The sequence below is a fragment of the Crassostrea angulata genome, chromosome 3, assembly GCF_025612915.1.
Source record: "Crassostrea angulata isolate pt1a10 chromosome 3, ASM2561291v2, whole genome shotgun sequence".
Lineage (NCBI taxonomy): Eukaryota > Metazoa > Mollusca > Bivalvia > Ostreida > Ostreidae > Magallana > Magallana angulata.
The window spans coordinates 10,037,596-10,058,401 of NC_069113.1; the positions used below are offsets into that span (position 1 = coordinate 10,037,596).

General features: G+C 33.4%; 2 protein-coding genes across 2 annotated transcripts; one reads left to right on the forward strand and one right to left on the reverse strand.

Moving 5' to 3' along the window:
• The first annotated feature begins 248 nt into the window (after positions 1-248).
• Positions 249-8,075, forward strand: LOC128176608 (cytochrome P450 2C15-like). Its single transcript, XM_052843052.1, has 8 exons — positions 249-745; positions 2,147-2,369; positions 2,673-2,799; positions 4,827-4,971; positions 5,899-6,035; positions 6,424-6,520; positions 6,671-6,877; positions 7,543-8,075. Exons 1-8 carry the CDS (start codon positions 379-381, stop codon positions 7,737-7,739), a joined length of 1,500 nt encoding a protein of 499 aa, XP_052699012.1. The 5' UTR covers positions 249-378; the 3' UTR covers positions 7,740-8,075.
• A 226-nt stretch (positions 8,076-8,301) lies between these two features.
• On the reverse strand, positions 8,302-19,326 carry LOC128176607 (N-acetylgalactosaminyltransferase 7-like). Its single transcript, XM_052843051.1, has 13 exons — positions 19,179-19,326; positions 16,315-16,475; positions 15,062-15,254; positions 14,777-14,915; positions 14,515-14,681; positions 14,088-14,295; positions 13,645-13,818; positions 13,397-13,514; positions 13,152-13,271; positions 12,571-12,792; positions 12,243-12,344; positions 11,746-11,871; positions 8,302-11,116 (listed from the first exon to the last, which is right to left on the reverse strand). The coding sequence occupies exons 2-13, from the start codon at positions 16,456-16,458 to the stop codon at positions 10,982-10,984; spliced, it is 1,848 nt and encodes a 615-aa protein (XP_052699011.1). The 5' UTR covers positions 16,459-16,475; positions 19,179-19,326; the 3' UTR covers positions 8,302-10,981.
• Positions 19,327-20,806: the final 1,480 nt, after the last annotated feature.

Genomic DNA, 20,806 nt, shown 5'->3' on the forward strand with positions numbered 1-20,806 from the left:
GGGAAAACACGTCGGATTGATCCAAACTTAATCGTGATTACGATTTCGTGTTGCGCCAGCATGTGTGTCATTTAACTATCATCAAGTACCATAATATATACATATATTACTTAAGCATGCAAAACATCACATCGTACTAAGACCAAGGTCGTTACGAACTGAAGATATATAATTACTCAACCCGGATTTCCTATATTTGTAGGAGATAAATGGAGCTTCCGACAGCACCCTTACTTCCTATATGTATTGTATGTAATCAGATCTACGTCTTCAGTAGATACTATAGTCATACTGTTTATAGATAACTGAGGCTCTCTTGTATATCGCTCACCATTCACATCTTGCGTTGCTGAAATCATTTTCATATATGTATATGCGATGCTGTTCCATATTTTACATTTTGATTTCTTCATCAACCCAATAATTGGACTGTGCTTTGTTTTCATGGTGTGTTATTTCATCTTTAAGAGGGTCGAGAGTCGTCTACAGTCCCTCCCCGGGCCCACCCGGTGGCCCATTGTCGGAAACATCCCGGACCTGGCGTTTACGCGCCAAACTTATCGCCGTCTGCTGGAGTTTCGCGACAAGTATGGCGACATTGTTCAGCTGAGGCTGGGTCCTAACCTGACCGTGGTGGCAGTGTTTGGACACAAGTATCTGTATGAACTTCTGGTGGAAAATGGGGACAAAACGAAATACAGACCAAGCTGGCTTCACCTACCGAAAAAACTGTTTAGGGAGACCGGTAGGTCTTATTCTTTATACACGCAGTAGTGCTTTTGGTGACGACAAATTTTTATATTTACAACTCGTAATGGTGTACGAGTTAACTCGTAAATTCACTTACGGTGAAATCATTCTCTGAGTATTATGAGGTGATAATTTTGGTCGGGGTGTGATCAAATCCAATAAAACCGAAGGGCTTTATGATAGATTTGATCACGCCCCGACCGAAATTATCACCTCATAATATTCTAAGAATGATTACTTATTACTTATATTTATATAATTTTATGAAATTGTACGATTAGATATTTAAATATAAATGAGCAATCCCCACTGATGCCTCAATTATACGTCATTTGAAGCTATGGGTTATATAGTACAAAATCGATACGTAGTGTTATCACAGGCAAAGACACTGGAAAATGTAAATATTTTTTTTTTATTTAAATATTTTATTGTCCCAGACAATTTAAACATTTATTTGATGTCGGGGTTGGGAGGCCCTGAAGTCATCAAATGTAAATATTAATGCATATCGAAAATTGATATACAAGGCTGTGAATTTGTGGTGAATCACCTGACTATAGCATTAGGTCCAGGTAGCGGGATGGTTATTTCAGTGGCGGATAAGACCAGTTATCGGGTTAAACAGTGTCAAAATACGCTGTATCAGACTGTATATGGCATATATACATGTATTTGGTTAAGATTTACAGTACCGAGGATACTTTCCTGAAAGCATGATGTCTTTGGAATTGATATTTTAAGCGAGGAAAATCGAGTATCCTAGAGCGAATTTAGGTATATGTTATGTACATGTCCACGTATTTCATATCTCAGAGACCTCAGCCACTTGCATAAAAAAGCTTGGACATTATATCGCAAACGCAAGAAGAGTCGTCTGAGTTAAACGAAGTTTAAATTGAATTTCTAAACTTTTTTAATGTATATCGATTAGGTAGGGATGAAATGGTAATTTTTTTTTCATCGTTCAATTATGTTTGAGGGTATAAAGGCACATACTGGTATTTGAAAACAGTTTTCATATAGTTTTCATATCCTTCAAATAAAGGAATATCCCATTAAATGTACTGATGCATTTATATCTAGATAAATAAATATTGCAATACTGTAAACCAACTATTATTCGCGACGACTTTATTTCGCGATTTTACCAAGATTAACTGGTTCGCGACATCTAATTTTCGCAACCAAGCCTTATATAACTTTTTTTTAAATTCTAACTTAATGGAAATTACTGGTTCGAAAAAATATTCGCGACAATAAGGCTCTCGCGAACCTCACGAAAATTTCTCGCACGCAGATAAAAGTTGATTTACAGTATTCTCATATTTCTCTGTATACATAACGGACTCTTATTTAGAATCAAACACCCGCTATGCTGTCTTTGTTTAAATAGGTGTGCTGTGGAGCAATGGAGAGGAATGGAACTCTCTTCGAAAGTTTACGATAAACGCTCTCAAGGAATTGGGATTTGGATCTACCATAGAAAACAGAATCCAACAGGAGGCAGGGCACCTCATCAAGGCTATCCAGTCCGAGGGCAAAACGGAAACTGATCTGAAAAAGTTTATTCCAAAGGCTGTTTCAAATATAATTTCTGTGATCGTGTTTGGTGATAGGTAAGTACGAAGTATCTGGTGTTTTTTTCTGGCTTTTTTAACGATTCTGATATTTTACTTGCCAGGAAAATGTCATGCAAAACATGCGCCATTACGAAAATGGGAAATTTGCCGCTTCCAATTAGAGTTCTCCTGGCAAGTAAAAAATAGAAATCGTTAAAAGAAAACGTCAGATATTTAGTTTAACATTAGTTATACATGTACCTATACATGTAGTTCCGTTTTTTTAAGGCGCTAAATTTTTGCCTCCACTGACATTATACAATTCATTATTTTATGCTACAACACGTATGTTTTATTTAGATTTGAATATACGGATGAAGACTTTTTGGAATTGCTTGAAAACTTAGACTACATATTCACACATTTTGGTTATCAACAGCCATCCATTTTCTTTTCATTTATGGAACCGGTGGATTTTTCTGCACAGGTATTAACACACTTTTCGTATTTCTTCAACCAAATGCCGCTGTGACACAACACGCCATCACATCTACAAAGCATTTCCAAGCACACAATTATGCTAACACATGACGGTACACTGTGAAATATTCACACAACTAGCCGACACACTATAACAATTAACAACTCCACACAACAAGCTGACACAATTACAAAACTTCATACAACACGCTGTCACACATTTATGAATTGACACAACACGCCACTACACTGTTGCAACTTCGCACAACATACCATCACGCTATTACGATCACACAACACACTGTCACATCTTTACAACTTCAAACCCGTCGTCACACTATCACAGCTTCACACAACACTTCATCGCACTATCACAATCACACTTAAGACTTATAACATGCCTTTGTAACTTAACACAGCACATCGTCACTCAATCACAATCCCAAAACACGCCGTCACACCATCACAACTTCACAAAACACGCCGTCACAACTTCTTCACGAAACACTTTGACAGACATTCACAACTTTACAAAATTAAACACGCCATCACACTATAACACACCTTCACAAAACATGCCATCCCACTATAACACATTTTCACAAAACACGCCATCCCACTATAACACACCTTCACAAAACACGCAATCCCACTATAACACAAAGTCACAAAACACGCCATCCCACTATAACACAACTTCACAAAACACGCCATCCCACTATAACACACCTTCACAAAACACGCCATCACACTATAATACAACTTCAAAGAACACGCCATCACACTATAACACAACTTCACAGAACACATCATCCCACTATAACACAACTTCACAAAACACGCCATCACACTATAACACACCTTCACAAAACACGCCATCCCACTATAACACACCTTCACAAAACACGCCATCCCACTATAATACAACTTCAAAGAACACGCCATCACACTATAACACAACTTCACAAAACACATCATCCCACTATAACACACCTTCACAAAACACGCCATCACACTATAACACAACTTCACAGAACACGCCATCCCACTATAACAAACCTTCACAAAACACGCCATCACACTATTACACACCTTCACAGAACACGCCATCCCACTATAATACAACTTCACAGAACACGCCATCACACTATAACACAACTTCACAGAACACGCCATCACACTATAACACACCTTCACAAAACACGCCATCACACTGTAACACACATTCACAAAACACGCCATCCCACTATAACACAACTTCACAAAACACGCTATCCCACTATAACAAACCTTCACAAAACACGCCATCACACTATAACATAACTTCACAGAACTCGCCATCCCACTATAACACAACTTCACAAAACACGCCATCACACTATAACACACCTTCACAAAACACGCCATCACACTATAACACAACTTCACAGAACACGCCATCCCACTATAACAAACCTTCACAAAACACGCCATCACACTATTACACACCTTCACAGAACACGCCATCCCACTATAACACAACTTCACAGAACACGCCATCACACTATAACACAACTTCACAGAACACGCCATCACACTATAACACACCTTCACAAAATATGCCATCACACTGTAACACACATTCACAAAACACGCCATCCCACTATAACACAACTTCACAAAACACGCTATCCCACTATAACAAACCTTCACAAAACACGCCATCCCACTATAACATAACTTCACAGAACTCGCCATCCCACTATAACACAACTTCACAAAACACGCCATCACACTATAACATAACTTCACAAAACACGCCATCACACTATAACACACCTTCACAAAACACGCCATCCCACTATAACAAACCTTCACAAAACACGCCATCCCACTATAACATAACTTCACAGAACACGCCATCCCACTATAACACAACTTCACAAAACACACCATCAGTCCATGCAAAAACAAATTAAAAAGTGCCGTGTCTACGAAATGCATGTTTAGAAAAGATTATACTCCGCTATAAAATAAGGTTTTTATGATTTGTAGATAATATCTGAAAACATGAAAAAAATTAAGGAATATTGTCGAAAGCAAGTCAAATGGCATGAGGAGACTCAAAAGAAGGGAGTGGTTCGAGACTTTGTTGACATGTACTTAGAACAGATTGGTACAGAGAATGGAACATTGTCAGGTATGGTTGACTTATTAGTAAATGTACTTAGAACAGCTGGGTACAAAACTGAATGTGCAGAATCATATTTTTAAAAACTTAAATTAAATCAAATCTTTCTCAATTTAAAGACATACGTATAGAGTCTAAAGCCAAATGCAACTGGGGGTCAATTTATAAAAAAAAATCCTAATTTTTGCCCCTTCCCCCACAAAAAATATATATATTTCAATAACGACTCATAAATCTCTGCAAATAAACGTAAAACTTGTGCAAATAAACGATACAAAATGTTCGGGGGAAAAATACGCTCCTTTTGCAAAAAAGAGAAAGATGTTTAATCGCGAAACATTCACAAAACGAAATTTTTTTCGCCATGCTATGCAAATTTGCGTAACGTTCGATACAAGAGTTAGTTAAAAGTTAGTTGCAAAGTTAGTAAAAATAAATCTTCATTAATGATACGACCATAGATTCCCTAGACATTTTTATTTACATTTAAAAAAGGTTTTTTTTTATTAAATGCAAGGCTAAGAGTAAGGCTCCTTACTATGTCCCCTTTAGACCAGAATTTAGACCCAAGGTCAGGGCTTAGTCGCGTCGCTCAAAACTATTAATTTCGAAAGTTTTGCTTAATGATACGAAACCTTTATTGATTGTTAATCATAATAAATCTCCTTTCTTGGCGTTCGTATTTAAACTGTAAATGCACCTGTATTAGCGAAAATTTCGGGGAAGTAATGCTATTACATTTGCAAAAGATAGCGCCGTTTATTCACGAAAGTTGCACTTTTATTAGAAAACGTTATCCTTTTATTTAATAAACTTGGCTTTGAAATCAAGCGTAATAAGCTTTGAAACAAAAAATGCAGATTTATTTTGAATATTTTAATGAGGCACTAGTACATCTGATCATGTTTGGCTAATTCGTGCGTTCCCTCTTTGCAGAGAGGAGTATGTTCCAGATTATATTTGACCTGTACGCGGCAGGGACTGAGACCTCCTCCACGGGCCTACTATGGATAGTCCTGTACCTCATTAAGTACCCCGTGGTCCAAACCAAGTGTGCGGCGGAGATCAAACGAGTAAGACCACGTGACCACTATAGCACATTTAACAGAATCTCAATGTTTATGTCTCTGACTAAAGTCTAATACTAAACATTGAATTTTTTTTAAGGAAACCATCATAAGGTTCCTAGCTCAATTAAAAATAATGAAGTTCTTGATGATCGTGTTCTGGTGTCTAGAATTATACAATTTTCCGACAAAAATTCTCTCAGTAGGGAAATAAAAACAAGTACTCCCCATCAGATTTCCAAGAATTCACGTTTGTTAATATGGTATCGTGAGTTAGTCTGAATTCTCATTTCTTTTCATGCTTAATTAGATATTAGTTGTCATTCGAATCTCTGTAGACTGTTGTAAAACGATGCTGGGATTAAAATATTATAGTACATTATCATGTTGACAGGTGATTGGTCTTGATACAACAGTGCAATTTTCTGACAAAGAGAAATTACCTTACGTTACAGCAACAATCAATGAAGTACAGCGGATATCAACATTAGGTACAACCCAGTATACATTAGCTTATATTTTGATCGAAAGTTTTCTAATAAAAACTTTACTCCATCCAATGTTTTACGAATTTAGATTTTATATAACAAATTAATACCAATTAAAGGAAACTGAGCATACCAATTTCATATCTCTTTTAGGTGCTTTGAGTCTTCCGAGGTCAAGCTTAGAGGATGTAGAGATTGATGGAAAAGTCATTCCAAAGAATTCCGTCATCATCCCACATATATATTCCGCTCACCATGACAAGACCGAGTGGCAGAAACCGGAAGAATTCAAACCCGAGCGCTTCATAGACAAGGACAGACATATCATCAAACACAAGGCATTCTATCCTTTCTCTATTGGTAAGAAAGTAGATATCACAAATACAAAAAACGTTCTATTCATTCTCTACTGGTAAGAAGGTACTTATCACAAATACTAACATTCTATCCTTTCTCTATTGGTAAGAAAGTATATATCGCATTTGCTAAAAACATTCTATTCATTCTCTACTGGTAAGAAGGCAGATGTCACAAATATATGTACTTAAAATTTATCCATTCTCTATTTGTAAGAAAGCAGATATATCAGAAATACATACAAGATTCAATCAATTCTCTATTGGTAAGAAAGCAGGTATCACACATACTTACAACATTTCATTCATTCTCTATTGGAAAGAAAGCAGAAATCACACTTAAACCATTCTATCTTTTCTCTATTGGTAAGAAGACATAGATCACAAATACAAAACATTCTATTCCTTTCCTATTTGTAAGAAGAGAGATATTACCAACTCAAAGCATTCTACCTTTTCTCTTGGTTAGAAAGCAAATAATAATATCATACACACAATCTTTCTCTGTGTTTGTAGTTAGATTGACTTGAACTGTTTTCTCATAAATATTTAAAAGAAATACTTTTTAAATGTAAATAAATAAACTGGGTAATCTTCTCCGATTCATTTTTAATACACTGTATTACATTGGATGCTTCTACCTGTGAGCTTTGTTTTTTTCACACACAGGTCCTCGTGCCTGTCCTGGTAAACAACTTGGAGAGATGGAGATGTTTATCTTTACTGTTTCTCTGTTGCAAGAATTTGAATTCAAGTCAGTTATCCCCCCTGATGACCTTGACATTGAGGGGCTCCAGACAGGGGTAACTCTAGTACCTGCCTCATATAAAGTAAAAGTCAACAGTCGCCACAAGATTACACACTGACTATTGACAAATTAAAGAAAATACAGAGGAGACATATAATATTGGTTAATGTTAACCTCAGAACCAGCCAGATTCAATATGATAACCCAGCATTTTAAAATTAAATGGCAAAATCAGGTGTGAATTTTTCATAGACGTACCTTTTAAAAGCCATTTTATTAATTACATCCAAAAAAAATCCTCATAGGATTGCACCCTTAGAACACAAAATATCAAGATGAACTGTAAAGAATTTTTTCTGAAAATAAAAGGAAACATCACCATTACAGGCACGTACCATCAGGGGAAGAGCACTTTCAAAAAACAATGCTATGTGCCTGCATTAAAACTATCATCTGATCAATAAAAACTCAAAGATTTGTTTCATTTTTATATATATATTTTTATGTCTACCAAATTAATGCACACCTCAATCTGTGAACAATCATCTCAGATTAGATTCTGTGTGTAAACATCACCTTAAAGCTGTCATATCAATGCAATAGATATAGACATATAACTTAAAATAAAAACAAACTGATATTGTATGCCATCAATTGCAAAACAACTATTACAAAAGTGACCCAGTCACTGACCATTTAATATAAACAAAAGTAATTACAGAATTTTTCACTTACATATCTAGGTGTATATGGTAAACTATTTCATCTAGATGCAATCAAATTTGAATAAGTTTACAACAGAATTTCAAATAATTTTTTTTTTATAATTTAAAGCAAACAAACATATATATACATGAAAGATCTCTATAACTGGTGTAATAAGTAGCAACATAACAAGAAAGGAATAACAGATTCAACAAATGATTGTAAAGCAGTTCTTGTATTGGTAAATAGAAATATCTATTTGTGTGATGTCATGGTACAAATATATAAATACACATTTAAATACAAATTTCATGCATGTTAGCAGTGGCAAAATCTCACAAAATTCAGACAAAACACAATTAAACACGTATATAAATTTAAGCTTACTTAGAAATTAAATAATCAATTGTAATAAATAATTGAATAGAAAAAATGACCATAATTAATTCAAGTGCATGTACATGTATAATCTTCAGTGAGCAAAAATACTGTTTTTGAAACAAATTTTTCTGAGTAATAATATTTATTGATGATGCAATCCTAACCTGTATTCTGGACTGGGGTGATAAAATATAGCAATGTACACACTAACCAACACCACATGAAAACATCAGAGTAACAAATGGAATGATACATCTATCAATAAGTATGTTTTGAGGTGTGCCGGTCATAATGCACTGTACCCACATATTAACTTTAATAAGGTGTATAAAGCAACAACAAAAAATGTAGATTAAAATGAAACCATTGATACAGATTAGAACCCAAATTATCATTTGAGGAAACAATAATTATCCTAATAATTTCCAATACAGATACCTACGAGGATACAGTATGTATATTTACAAATATGATTTTATTTTTATTTTTAAGTGTAGTATAATAAACTGACAGATTTTGATTTTTCACAAATTTTGGAATTATGGTACTTCTGGTAACATGTGGATAATTTTTCATCACTCTTAAAATTACAAAATAAGCAAGACCCCTTGGAACCATTCATGTATAAGTAGATACAACATCCACCTAATCTTCATCATGTTTAAGTACACATATTTTTACAAGTCTTGATTTGTACACTGTTCTCTCCGTGGATATATCTACAGTAAGATTTCCGCAGCTTAATTGAAAGACTCTTTCATTAATATTGACAAAATTGTAATGAAATGGAATGTTTTCTCTTAATGCTGATCAACAGAGTCTGAGGCTTGCTCTTGCTCACTACAGTACATTGTCCAGAATGTGGACTGACTAGAGGGATTCTATGAGAGACAGGGCTGTAAAAACATTAGATTACAACCAAAAATTTAAAAAATGTTGGGAATGAAGGGGTTTAATAAAGCAATATGAGCTGCAATTTTCATGCTGATTTTTTTTTCACAAAAATATTATTTTCTACTAAAATGATAAAAAATATCATTATTTATTTATGCTAGCCATATTTTTGTTGGAAAAGCTGTTAAGGAGCCTTAATTGAAGCAAACTTGAATTATTGTCGTCCTGTACAAAAATTGAACTTCTATATATTCCTTAGAAGAGAGAACTTTCTTCTGACAAAAATAAATGATTTTTTAAAATCTTATTTATCATAAAAGTTTAAGTTACATGCAAACTTAGCATACTAGCAGGGTTTTGCAGCAAAATTAAATTCTAAGAAATACAGCTCATATTGCTTTAAAAAGAAATGATTTCTCAGCTGTGTGAATCATTTTTACCAATTCAATCAGGTAAAAGTTTACAATTTACTTTAAATACTAGGGTAAGCATGCAGTCTATAAGAATGTATTATATACAGTTAAAGTTCTTTGTACATGTACATTAATTTTGTTAATTGAAATATTTTGAATATTTCTCACAATCTGGCTACTTACTGGTACCTTTTGAGGATCTCAAAATATCTTAAAGTACTTTATTGCTATATGTTTTGTAAAATATTTCGCTTCTGACTCCTTTACCCTTCTCTCCAATGTTTTACTCAGTCAAATATGAGGAAAAAAACTGTCAAATTGAAATTTGTGTAAAATCAAACCACCATTTACTCCATTTAATTATAATAATTTAAAAAACATTTTTTTAAACTAATCACCAAAAATTACCTTTTCTTGTGAGAAAACTTTAAAAGCACCAAACCAAAATATATGTACACATATATTTATATTCATTTGGTAAATGTAATATGTTAATAACGTTATAAAGTTTCTAAAAGTCACTTCATGATGAATAACTTTTGTTGCATGTTTGAGTCAAATGTTTTGGGTACACTTATGAATATGGCAAGAAAAAATGAATTTTATATGATCATCTCAGATCTGTCTTAAACATCCCATTCATAAATAAATGCAAGAGAAAAAAATTGATATGACTTCCTAGACTTGCACAATATAACTTTGAGACTATTTTTACATATGAAAAATAATGAATAACAATAATTCTAATGATATCAGATTATAGGCCTATAATATAGAATCTAACCACATAATGTATCACATAAACCCAACAAGTCAATTCTCAGCTGATACGCTGGACTCAATTTACCATTCACAAATCCAGTTGATTGATACTCCTCTGCTCAGGGGAATTAACATCAAGCTTAAGCCATGCGTATATATTTATCTTGCTTGTTTTCTGTAAGAGCAGTGTTTTCTGTCACACCAGCTAGTGCTTCCAGGAGTAGGTTTCCGTGACCGCCCAGCTCTGAGTGTCTCCACCGTTGCAGGGCATCAGTGTGAGTTTCCCGTTAGTTCCATCTAGGCACTTGTTGTGGTGGGTATTCTTAATGACTCCACTACCCTAATGATGAAGATCAATTCAATACTTTTATTATGGAAGCTCAGAATTCAACAAATTTATAACATACAGAGTAAAATTTTACAATATACCAGTCTGCATGAAAATTCATGCACAGTATCCACAAATAAGCTGGCTTTCAATTTTCAATCATCAATAATGTAGATTCCTAAATAAACGTGAGGAGTTAATATCTGAGTAAAATTGCAAGAAGCACCTGTCACAGATTTTAAAATATCACCATTATTCTTCTGAACTAAATGAAATAATAATTTGGCAATTTTGATTTGATACAAACAGGTCGGGATTGCGAAATTAACTTACTGCATAAAGAAAATGAATCTTCAGTACTAGAACATGCATACTAACTCAGGGTAGGCCTTATCAAGCAGAATTTAGCCTTATACCGTGTATCCTGTAATCACTTTTTTCGCAGTCTCTGTTAAATCGCAAATAATTGAATTTGCAGAAATTATATACTGTATCGTTTTCTATAACAACCTTTTTAAAAATGACTGACGCAAATTTTAAAATGTTACAGATTTTCCCAATTTTCCTAAATTTTGTGACACGCGAAAAAACGGGTATACGGTAATAAACATGATAATAAATACTACATGATCCTGATTTACCTCGTCATAGTCCCAGGGGCCCACTGGCTGGACATCACAGTACGCCACATGGAGGGTGTTCCCATTGGGAGACTCGATACATCTCTCCCCAACTCCTATCTGTCCCTTTGTATTGATTCTGAAAAGCTGGAACAGAAAGATTCTTTGAAATACTCTGCATAATTTTCTCATTATTTGTGATTTACATATTCTAAATGCAGTGTATCTCTCTACAAACTGACAAATTCTACAAGTTGTAGAGTTTGGACACCTTTGGAAAAGTGAAAAGCATTACAACTTTTTTAATTTCACAGTGTTTGTAGTTGAAGTCTTTTTTTCCAAACATTAAGCTATCAAAAATATTGTTTTGTCATACCAGCATCTTATAGAACATGTAATGTTCAAATGAAAAACAAAAGACACATGTACATGTATGTAATGAATGAGGAACTGAACCATGCTGAAATGGACCAAACGAGGAAATGTTTAAGTTTATTCTCATGGAACATAAGAAGTACCTGACTCCCTCCAAAGTGGTGACAGTAGCTGAGTCCTATTGCCCCTCCCCCCACAGCCTGTCCCATGGTGTCCATGCAGGAAGTACCTTTCTTTAGTTTGACCTACAAAACAAACCAGCCAATCAAAACAGAATCAATAACATAAAATTTGTTGTTGTTTTTTTAAAGACGTATTTTGATATTACCAATATATATCATACTAGACAAATGTAATGCCACTTTTACTAGAAGTTGCACAGAAGAATAAATGTATCGGATATTTTAAAAATAGCACAAACAGTTATTGTTATCGATACTCCACTTATACCAGTAGAATTCACTTTCTTACCTCCCCCCATGCTTTATTGGGTGGCAGTTTGGGAAACCTTTCATACACCTCATAGGCAACATTCTCCATGAACCACTTGAAGTCTTTACACTTGTGTTCCTCCTTGAACTGTATTTGTTTACTGATGTCCCCCACAGGGTACCCCCTCACGCTGGGCTCCCGGGTGTAGAAGTACTCACGGTGTTCTCTGTCCAACCAAACCTCCACCACTCGCATGTAATTCTGTCCACAACAAAATCATGTCAAGTATGATACAACTTGTGCTTAAAATCACCAAACCAAAGATAAACACTTGTGAAATACTTTTTAAAAAAGATTATGGATATTGGCCAAATTCAAAATATAGTACTTGAATTTGCATCTTGCATCACCAAATCACTATTACGTATACATGTACTAAAATACACTATGAGATATTTTGAGATATAATGGGGAAATAAAAACAAGGTCAAATGTGAGCTTTAACTTTCAAATTCATTTGACAAAAGCATAAAGGTATATTTTGAAATATTCCAACTAAATGGGATATGCATATCAATCAATGAAAAAGAAAATCTTCATTTTGTAACACATAAACTTACCAGACTGATGACGGGAATTTTGACATCAATTTTGCCGAATCCATAAGGCATATGATTCCTGTAAACATGACCAACTCGTGAGCAAGGCACCCACTCAATACTGCCACCGCACTGCCAGATCTGAAAGTCACAGAAACCTCTCACATCAAATGACCATTCCAATATATCTTAGACAAATTGAATATCAAAGAAAAGAAATACTCTTAATACTTCTGGACTACAATAGAAATGTTATATTAGCATACCTTGAAGGATAACTCAAAATTTTCTCCACCCCAGATTTTTAATCCTGGATCATAAGCTCCAAGCTCAAAGAAGTATTTTCTGTCCATAGCAAAGAGTCCCCCAGCATGGGTAGGAGATCTGTGATGAAAAAGTCATGATTAAATCATATGCCATTGGTCACAACTTCATGAAAAATATACCTGCATGCATTGTATATTGTTAGTGAGCTCGAAATTAATTTCATTGGCAGTAATGACAATTCTCTTACTTGTAAGGTTCACTGTGGTGTTTTCGCCTCTTAAGCTCTCTGTCTGGGACGACACTCTCTTTGTATAAAAATCCCCACTCAAAAATCCCTCGATGATGCTGGGCGCCATACACTGGGTGATAACGGAAATTATCCCAGTCTATTCCATCAATGGTAGGTACAGCCATGATGGTCCTGAGAGATGAATGATTATAAAAATAATGATTGTTTTAAAATAGAAATCCCATTTAAAGTTTTGATAGCAATATAAGTTATTCTCAATTCCAATCTACTTTTAACCTTTTTTAATGTGAGCAATGTTTATTATCTGAATTGCAGCTGAAATCTTACAAAGTCAATAAAATCAAAGTAGTCAACTTTGCAAAGTTGTTTTGATTATTAAACTATGAGCTTGTAGTTTGCACAAGAGCAGTGTCAAATGTCGGAGAGAATTTAGCATTTACCTGTCATAGCGAATTCTGGCTAACAAGGGAACCAGCCAATTACGGTTACATTCACAATGGGCATCCAAAAATACTATCACATCGCCTGTTGCTAATTCAGCACCCCTTGTTCTGGTACCTATCAGCCCAAGGCGCTCCTTGTTTCTGTACAGTTTCACTAAACCATTGAACTGTTTAATGTATTCATCCAGTCTTCCTTTCAAGTGTTCTGTAAATAATGACAAAAACATGATGTTGCAGTTACATACCGTAACAATATTGCTGTTTGTTATAAATTCTCTATGTGTGTTTTATGTAGCTGATCAAAAACTTTTGGTAATACATGAACAGACATGAGCTTAAAAGATGAAAGAAACTACTTAACTGCTAAAGTAACCTCTAAGACAAATGAATTACTATATTCATCCTACCAATCAGTATGCTGTACCTTTGTCACTGAAATCGTCCACCATGACAATCTCATGCAGGAACTGTTTAGGGGACATCTCAATGACACTGTGTACCGTCCTCATCAGGGTAGACCATCCTTCATTGTGGAAGACCAGGATGACACTGGCAGTGGGCAGGTCCTCAGGGTAGTGCCAGTACTTACATCTAGCAGGAAAAGGTTAAGGGTCAAGGTCATAGGTCATAACAATACTATAATAACATGTGATTAGTGACAAGATAAAAGTAAAATACAAGCTTACTCATCCAGCCTGGTGTCCTGGATGGTTCTGTTCATGGAAATTTTGTCACTGTTAACCATGTTGAAACCAAACTCTCTAATAGACTTGTCTGCCCTTGATCTCTCCTCCATACCTGTGTGCACTGGTTGGCCATTTTCACCTTAAAGAAATCCAAGTTTAGCATAAACACAGATATGAGAAAATGCATGGACAATACTCAGCAGTATTAATTTTCTGTCAATTGGCATTAATATCCCTAAATGAATATAAACATAAATCTCAACAATATATGAACATCTTTAATACCTGGTCCACTTCTGCTTGGGTAATTTGGCTCAAAGTTTCCTAGGACACCTGTTTTGAGGACGGCTTCTGGTCCATGGGTCGGTTCAGCTATCGCCATTTCCACAGCCCCTCCTCCCCCTTCAGCCAGCGCAGGTTTCTCCATGACATTCTGTAAGTTCTTCTGTTGTCGCTTCTTTTCTTGGTATCTAGCAACCTACATACACAAGAGAAAATGGAAGAAAATATGAGTCTGAAATATTATGAAGTATGTCATACCTAAAGAAAAGCAATACACAATGAGAAGTTAATGTAAATTGAAATGAAATTATCCACTTTCTAGCATGTCATAAAAATAAAAACATCTTTAACGATCTCCAATCCTCAGCAATGTTCAATAACTCTAAATTATTGAAACATTTTTTATCCGTACCATAAACCTGCCATTTAAACAGAAAAATTTAATTTATTAGTTATCGAGTGCTAATATTATGCTTAGCCATTCAACGAACTGCCTGACTTAGTGGCTCAATGGAGACCTATTACCTAGAGGTAGAGGGGTTCCAGCCATCGTTGCACTAGTACAACATTTACATTTTTTTTTTTTATCTCAACTTGTAGATGTTATTTATTTATTTATATTCATCGTGGCCAGAATTGCAATAACTTCGTAAAATGCATGGATACTATCAAAAAATTTCTTTTTATTTTATTTCATTTATAAAGTTACATATATATATATATATATATATATCATGAAAGATAAATAACATTTTTAGGATGAAAAAAATACTTTGAGGCTGAGGATCGGAGAACCTTAATTCAAATGTCGCAATTTTCATGATTCCCTGTGTAAATACTTTTCAAGATGTTTTTAATTTCACTAATCAATATCTTCATTATGAAATTAATAATTGTGATTATGAAAAATCTTCATGCATTACATTATTTTTCTTTGGAATCAGGTCAAGTTACTGTATTAATATAATTAAATGCTTTGAGAAAAATAATTAAAGTATTTTGTGGAATATCTATTACCGTACATTTAAGAGCATCTGTAATGGCGACCTAGAGTACACAGCTCAATATTCACTGAAAATTGTCTGACCATAAACATAGTGAAATTAAAAACACTGTTATGTTTTCCACGTCTACAATTAGCAAACCATTGTTTGCAACAAAATGCATAAATGCTTGATTAAAGGTACACATATTTTAATAATCTAAATTTGTACAAGGCACATAATCTGCCCATTCAAAACGTGTAAAAAACCTACCCTGAGTTTTTTCTTGACAACTTCTGGATCTTCTTCATCTGCTGGACGATCAAAGTGGTGTACTATCAGAGGAACCACAATAATCAGTGTGACCACCACAATACCCAACTTCACAATTGCTTGTCTTCTGTATCGAAGCCTCATTGAACTTCTGATGTGATCTATTTATGAATAAATAACATATTATGAGATCAAATAAGTAACTAATGTAAATTTTCAACTACTACACATATACTTGGGGCACATGTTTTATTCTGGGAATAGGTATCGCCAAAAATTTTGTATTACGATATCATTAAGATATTTAGAAAATTTCATTATGAAATAATTAAACACAACAATTCTTTGATTTATAAGCAATATTCCTTTACTTTAACGTTAATCTTCTAAATAAATACAAAGTTAATCATTATGTATATGTGTTTATATATTATATTTATTACATTTTTAGCTCAATATATGGTGGATTTCACTAAAGTAATAAAATTTTGATATTACACTGTGTATTCTTACACGGCGTGATGTCATAAACTCACAATTAAACATTACGTAGGTTTATGCGATCGATTGACTTAAAACGAAAAAGCAAAAAAAAAAAAAATCAGTTTAAGTGTGGATTTATAAATGTGAACATTTAATTCTGATTTATTTTTATTTTTTTATGAATCGATAAAATATGTTTGAACCTGAAATGTTTGTTTGTTAATCTACAAAGAACTTTTTCTTATATGGGTAAAGTTGTTGATGTCTGGTAGTAGATGTGTTGTGTTGCTCACGATTATAATTTTTGCAGAGAAAATTGATGTTTAACAAAAGACGTTGGTAAAACATGTGATAAAAAAGAATCTCTCATGATTTACAATGGTGTATGATTTTTATATGAATAATTAAGACTCGGAGGGTAGAAAACACACAACTCGGAAAATCATATACCATCGCAAATAATGAGAGATCCTAAATATAACCATTCATATGAAAATCAAACAGCACACAACAAATTACAAGCAAATAAAATATAAATTCTAATATATTCAAACTCAAATTTTAAAGTATGGTCGATGAAATAATTTATTTCAGGAATTTTTAAACAATATATGAAAAATAATGGTATTTTGGTTCCCGTATCGCAATACGTATCAAGCGACAAAAATCAAAATATACCAGTTTACTGATAAAATGGCACATCACTATTATAATCATACTTAATTTACAGTGATTACATCAATATTTTAGAAACTACAATTATTAGGTTTCTGTTCAATATTCGAAAAATTGTTCACAGCAATATGATTGTTCAATAAATTCTTCTCTTTAAAACTGCAAATTTAACAACTACCAGTGATTGGGAAGGACCTGCGCCACACGCCAAAGTCGCATTTAAGTGAAAAATGGCGCATTAAATCAATTATCCTAAGCACCAAAATGCGCATTCAAACTTCTCATCTGCAACAACAGCTTTAGCGATGTCCGCTGGAAAGATACTTTGTACGACTTGCCTAATTCCTTTTTTCGGTTTCAAATACATTCTTTCCAAAACATTAAATCTCATTTGTTGTGTTTGTTAGAACCAAAATAAGCAATCAATAAAATGTTTCCTGTCATTTACCTGTTTACACGTGGTCTTAAACAAAATCATTCTGGAATTTCATTCAAAAGAAAAGTTAAAGTTGCCCTGTATTCTGAGTTCTCAATCGTATAAATTAACCACAAATGCAATAAAATGATGATTATCTTATTGAAAAGACGTTTTCTCAGCCTCATTTAACCCCTGTTGTGATTAATCAATACTCGTGACTGTACGTCTTATCATGCTTATCGTTAGGGATTATGAATACGGGTGATGCAACCACATACTGTGCAATGAAAATTACAACCGAGGATTATTACTTGAAAGCGTTGATACTATAATTAGTTGGTAACTTGTAATTATTTAGTTAATAACTCTGCCAAATCAATGTTTAAATTATAATAAAACCGTTTGCTAAAAGTAACATCTTCAAAATAAGAAGTTGTAATTGGGTCAAAGGGTTTGACTAATGCCTCCAAAAAACATAAAAGTACAGACACTGATTTTATTTGTCATTTAGCAAACACAATTACAAAACATTTCATCAATAAAATGTATAACTACATCAAATAAATTAATTTAAACAAATTGAATAAGTTTAAAATATTTTAGAAGTTTTTTTTTTAATGACTCGCTTCTAATCCAGTTTTTTAAAAAATTATTATATATCATCATTAGCTTTATATGCTGAATGCTTGGAAGACTCTCTGATTTCTAAAACTTCTTCCTATTTTTCTGTTTATAATAGGGAGAAGTGAAGTCTCCCTAAAAATTTGCTCTAAGTTGGTCCGTGATAATTTCTATTTCTTTTTTTTTTTTACATGGCCCAAATGAATAAATAGATGGCCCATTAAAATTATTACCTGTGGGGCCATAGTCCCATTGACATTATTGGACTTCCCAATCACTGCAACTACATGTATCATATCAACTAAAATTGATGCTATGGAATTCTAATAAAACCATGGTCATTCCTCCAGTAGATAGATCAATATTTTCTTGACACATAATCTAATTTGAAGTCATCATTATGGTATTTAACATACAATAATGATAACAAAATATCATTATTGGACACAAGAAAAAAATAGATGTATACTGATATAAGAAATGATGAAACTACATATTTCTAGGACAATTAATTTGTATATTTTTGTAGTAAGCTACATGTTTTTGGAGAAAATACAGGATTAACAAAAAATAACAGGTGTTTGGTGACACTGGCACGTCAACGTGGCCACCGCCGATAGGGAAATGCTAACGAGGTCACGACCGACAGACTTGTTGAATTACGCACCTTCACAAAAAGTTTCTTCAAAATTGGCTATCCCAAGCTCCTTTGTGCAAGCTACAATGAAGCACAAACCCGCATCTAATCTTTATGCTTCGCTGTTTTAAAAACTTTAACTTCTGGAGAAACGTAAAAATCAAACCGGAAGTTAACGTGCTGAACAAAAAACCAATGACTGTCATTGTGAAGAATATATTTTTCCGAATATATATAAAAAAAAAAAGACACGATTTGATATCAAAAATTTTGTTTTCATTTTTTATGTATAAAATGGTTTACTGGCACATTTTAAATGATTGGCCAAAATATTGAATGTTAAAGTCAAGTTACAAGCGAGATACAGAGGTCAGAAATCATTGTAATGTAAACAAAACTCGAGTCTTATGGCTGTTTACAAAATATAATTTTGAGAATTGCCATTTCTTAGAGAAAATGACTTGTAAAAAAAACAATTTAAACTAATTCAATATCTTCATAAATACTATTATCAACAAAAGAAAGTTATATTTTATTGAAACTTACACCAATACAACACATATGTAAACAATGACAATAATCGAGCTTTGTTTACAAAACAAAGAATTATGAACTTGTATCTTGCTTATAACTTGATAGTTGACATTCAAATTTTAACATAACATTATGAACTTCTATATTTATCATAATAAACATTGAAAATGGAAAAATAAAATTTCCAAAACTGCTATATTGTAACCCTCGATATTTTATGATATTTTTTGAATTGGCACAAATTTAACCTCGTAACATAAACAATCGAACTAGCGACCTTTACATATCATACAGTATATAAAAGACTGATACTTTCTACTGAATTTTTTTGAAACGTATTCCCCAAATGTATGATATCTAGATATATATCTACACGCGCATCCAAAAAATATATAAATAGATTTATACTCTATAGATAATAAAACGTATCGATTTTGTTTCTATGTGCATTGCATACATAGGAAGTAATTTCAAAATAATTCACAAAGACATAAATATAATTATAATTTATCATATATATATAGGCAACATTTTTAATGTTCGTCATCTTACTTTACGACACATTTAAGAAATGCATGTCATTTAAAAAACTGTATCATTGTCGTTATACATTTCAAATGCTTCTATAATAAACAACATTTTATTTTGTTAGAAGAAAGGATTCCAATAAAAAACAAGAATCGACAAAACAATCGAAAAGGATGTTAAATGACTTTGAATTTATTTACTTGATATTTTTATTCAGAACTTTGATGTTTCGTACGCCGGTTTATTTGCGATAGTTTACGTTTATTCTTGATAAGGAACGTAACGTTATACAGTATAAATCCTTTTATTTTTTGCAAAATATGCATTTTTGGGAGTTGATTTTAATCAACTCTCCTATGCAGTTACTCAGACAAACCGAATGTGAAACAGTGTTTGGACCTCAGCACAAATCATTGCTGCTGACAAGACTTCGTTCTTGAAAATAATTGATAACTTCGATGTAATGTATGCTAAAGCATTGTTTTTCAAGGAAACTTATTTATAAATACCTTGAAAATAGTCCGATTTTAAATAGTACGAACAATTTAAATATTTTTGTAGTCGTATGTATTCCCACGCCAGAGTTTAATAAAGTC

Coding starts and splice junctions, on each gene's coding strand:
- LOC128176608 (XM_052843052.1), top strand. CDS start 379: ATGCTGTTCCATATTTTACATTTTGATTTCTTCATCAACCCAATAATT. Junction 2,370..2,672: donor GTGATCGTGTTTGGTGATAG/GTAAGTACGAAG, acceptor TGTTTTATTTAG/ATTTGAATATACGGATGAAG. Junction 6,878..7,542: donor ATTCTATCCTTTCTCTATTG/GTAAGAAAGTAG, acceptor TTTCACACACAG/GTCCTCGTGCCTGTCCTGGT.
- LOC128176607 (XM_052843051.1), bottom strand. CDS start 16,458: ATGAGGCTTCGATACAGAAGACAAGCAATTGTGAAGTTGGGTATTGTG. Junction 14,916..15,061: donor CCCAAGCAGAAGTGGACCAG/GTATTAAAGATG, acceptor GATTTCTTTAAG/GTGAAAATGGCCAACCAGTG. Junction 12,345..12,570: donor CCAATAAAGCATGGGGGGAG/GTAAGAAAGTGA, acceptor TTTGTTTTGTAG/GTCAAACTAAAGAAAGGTAC.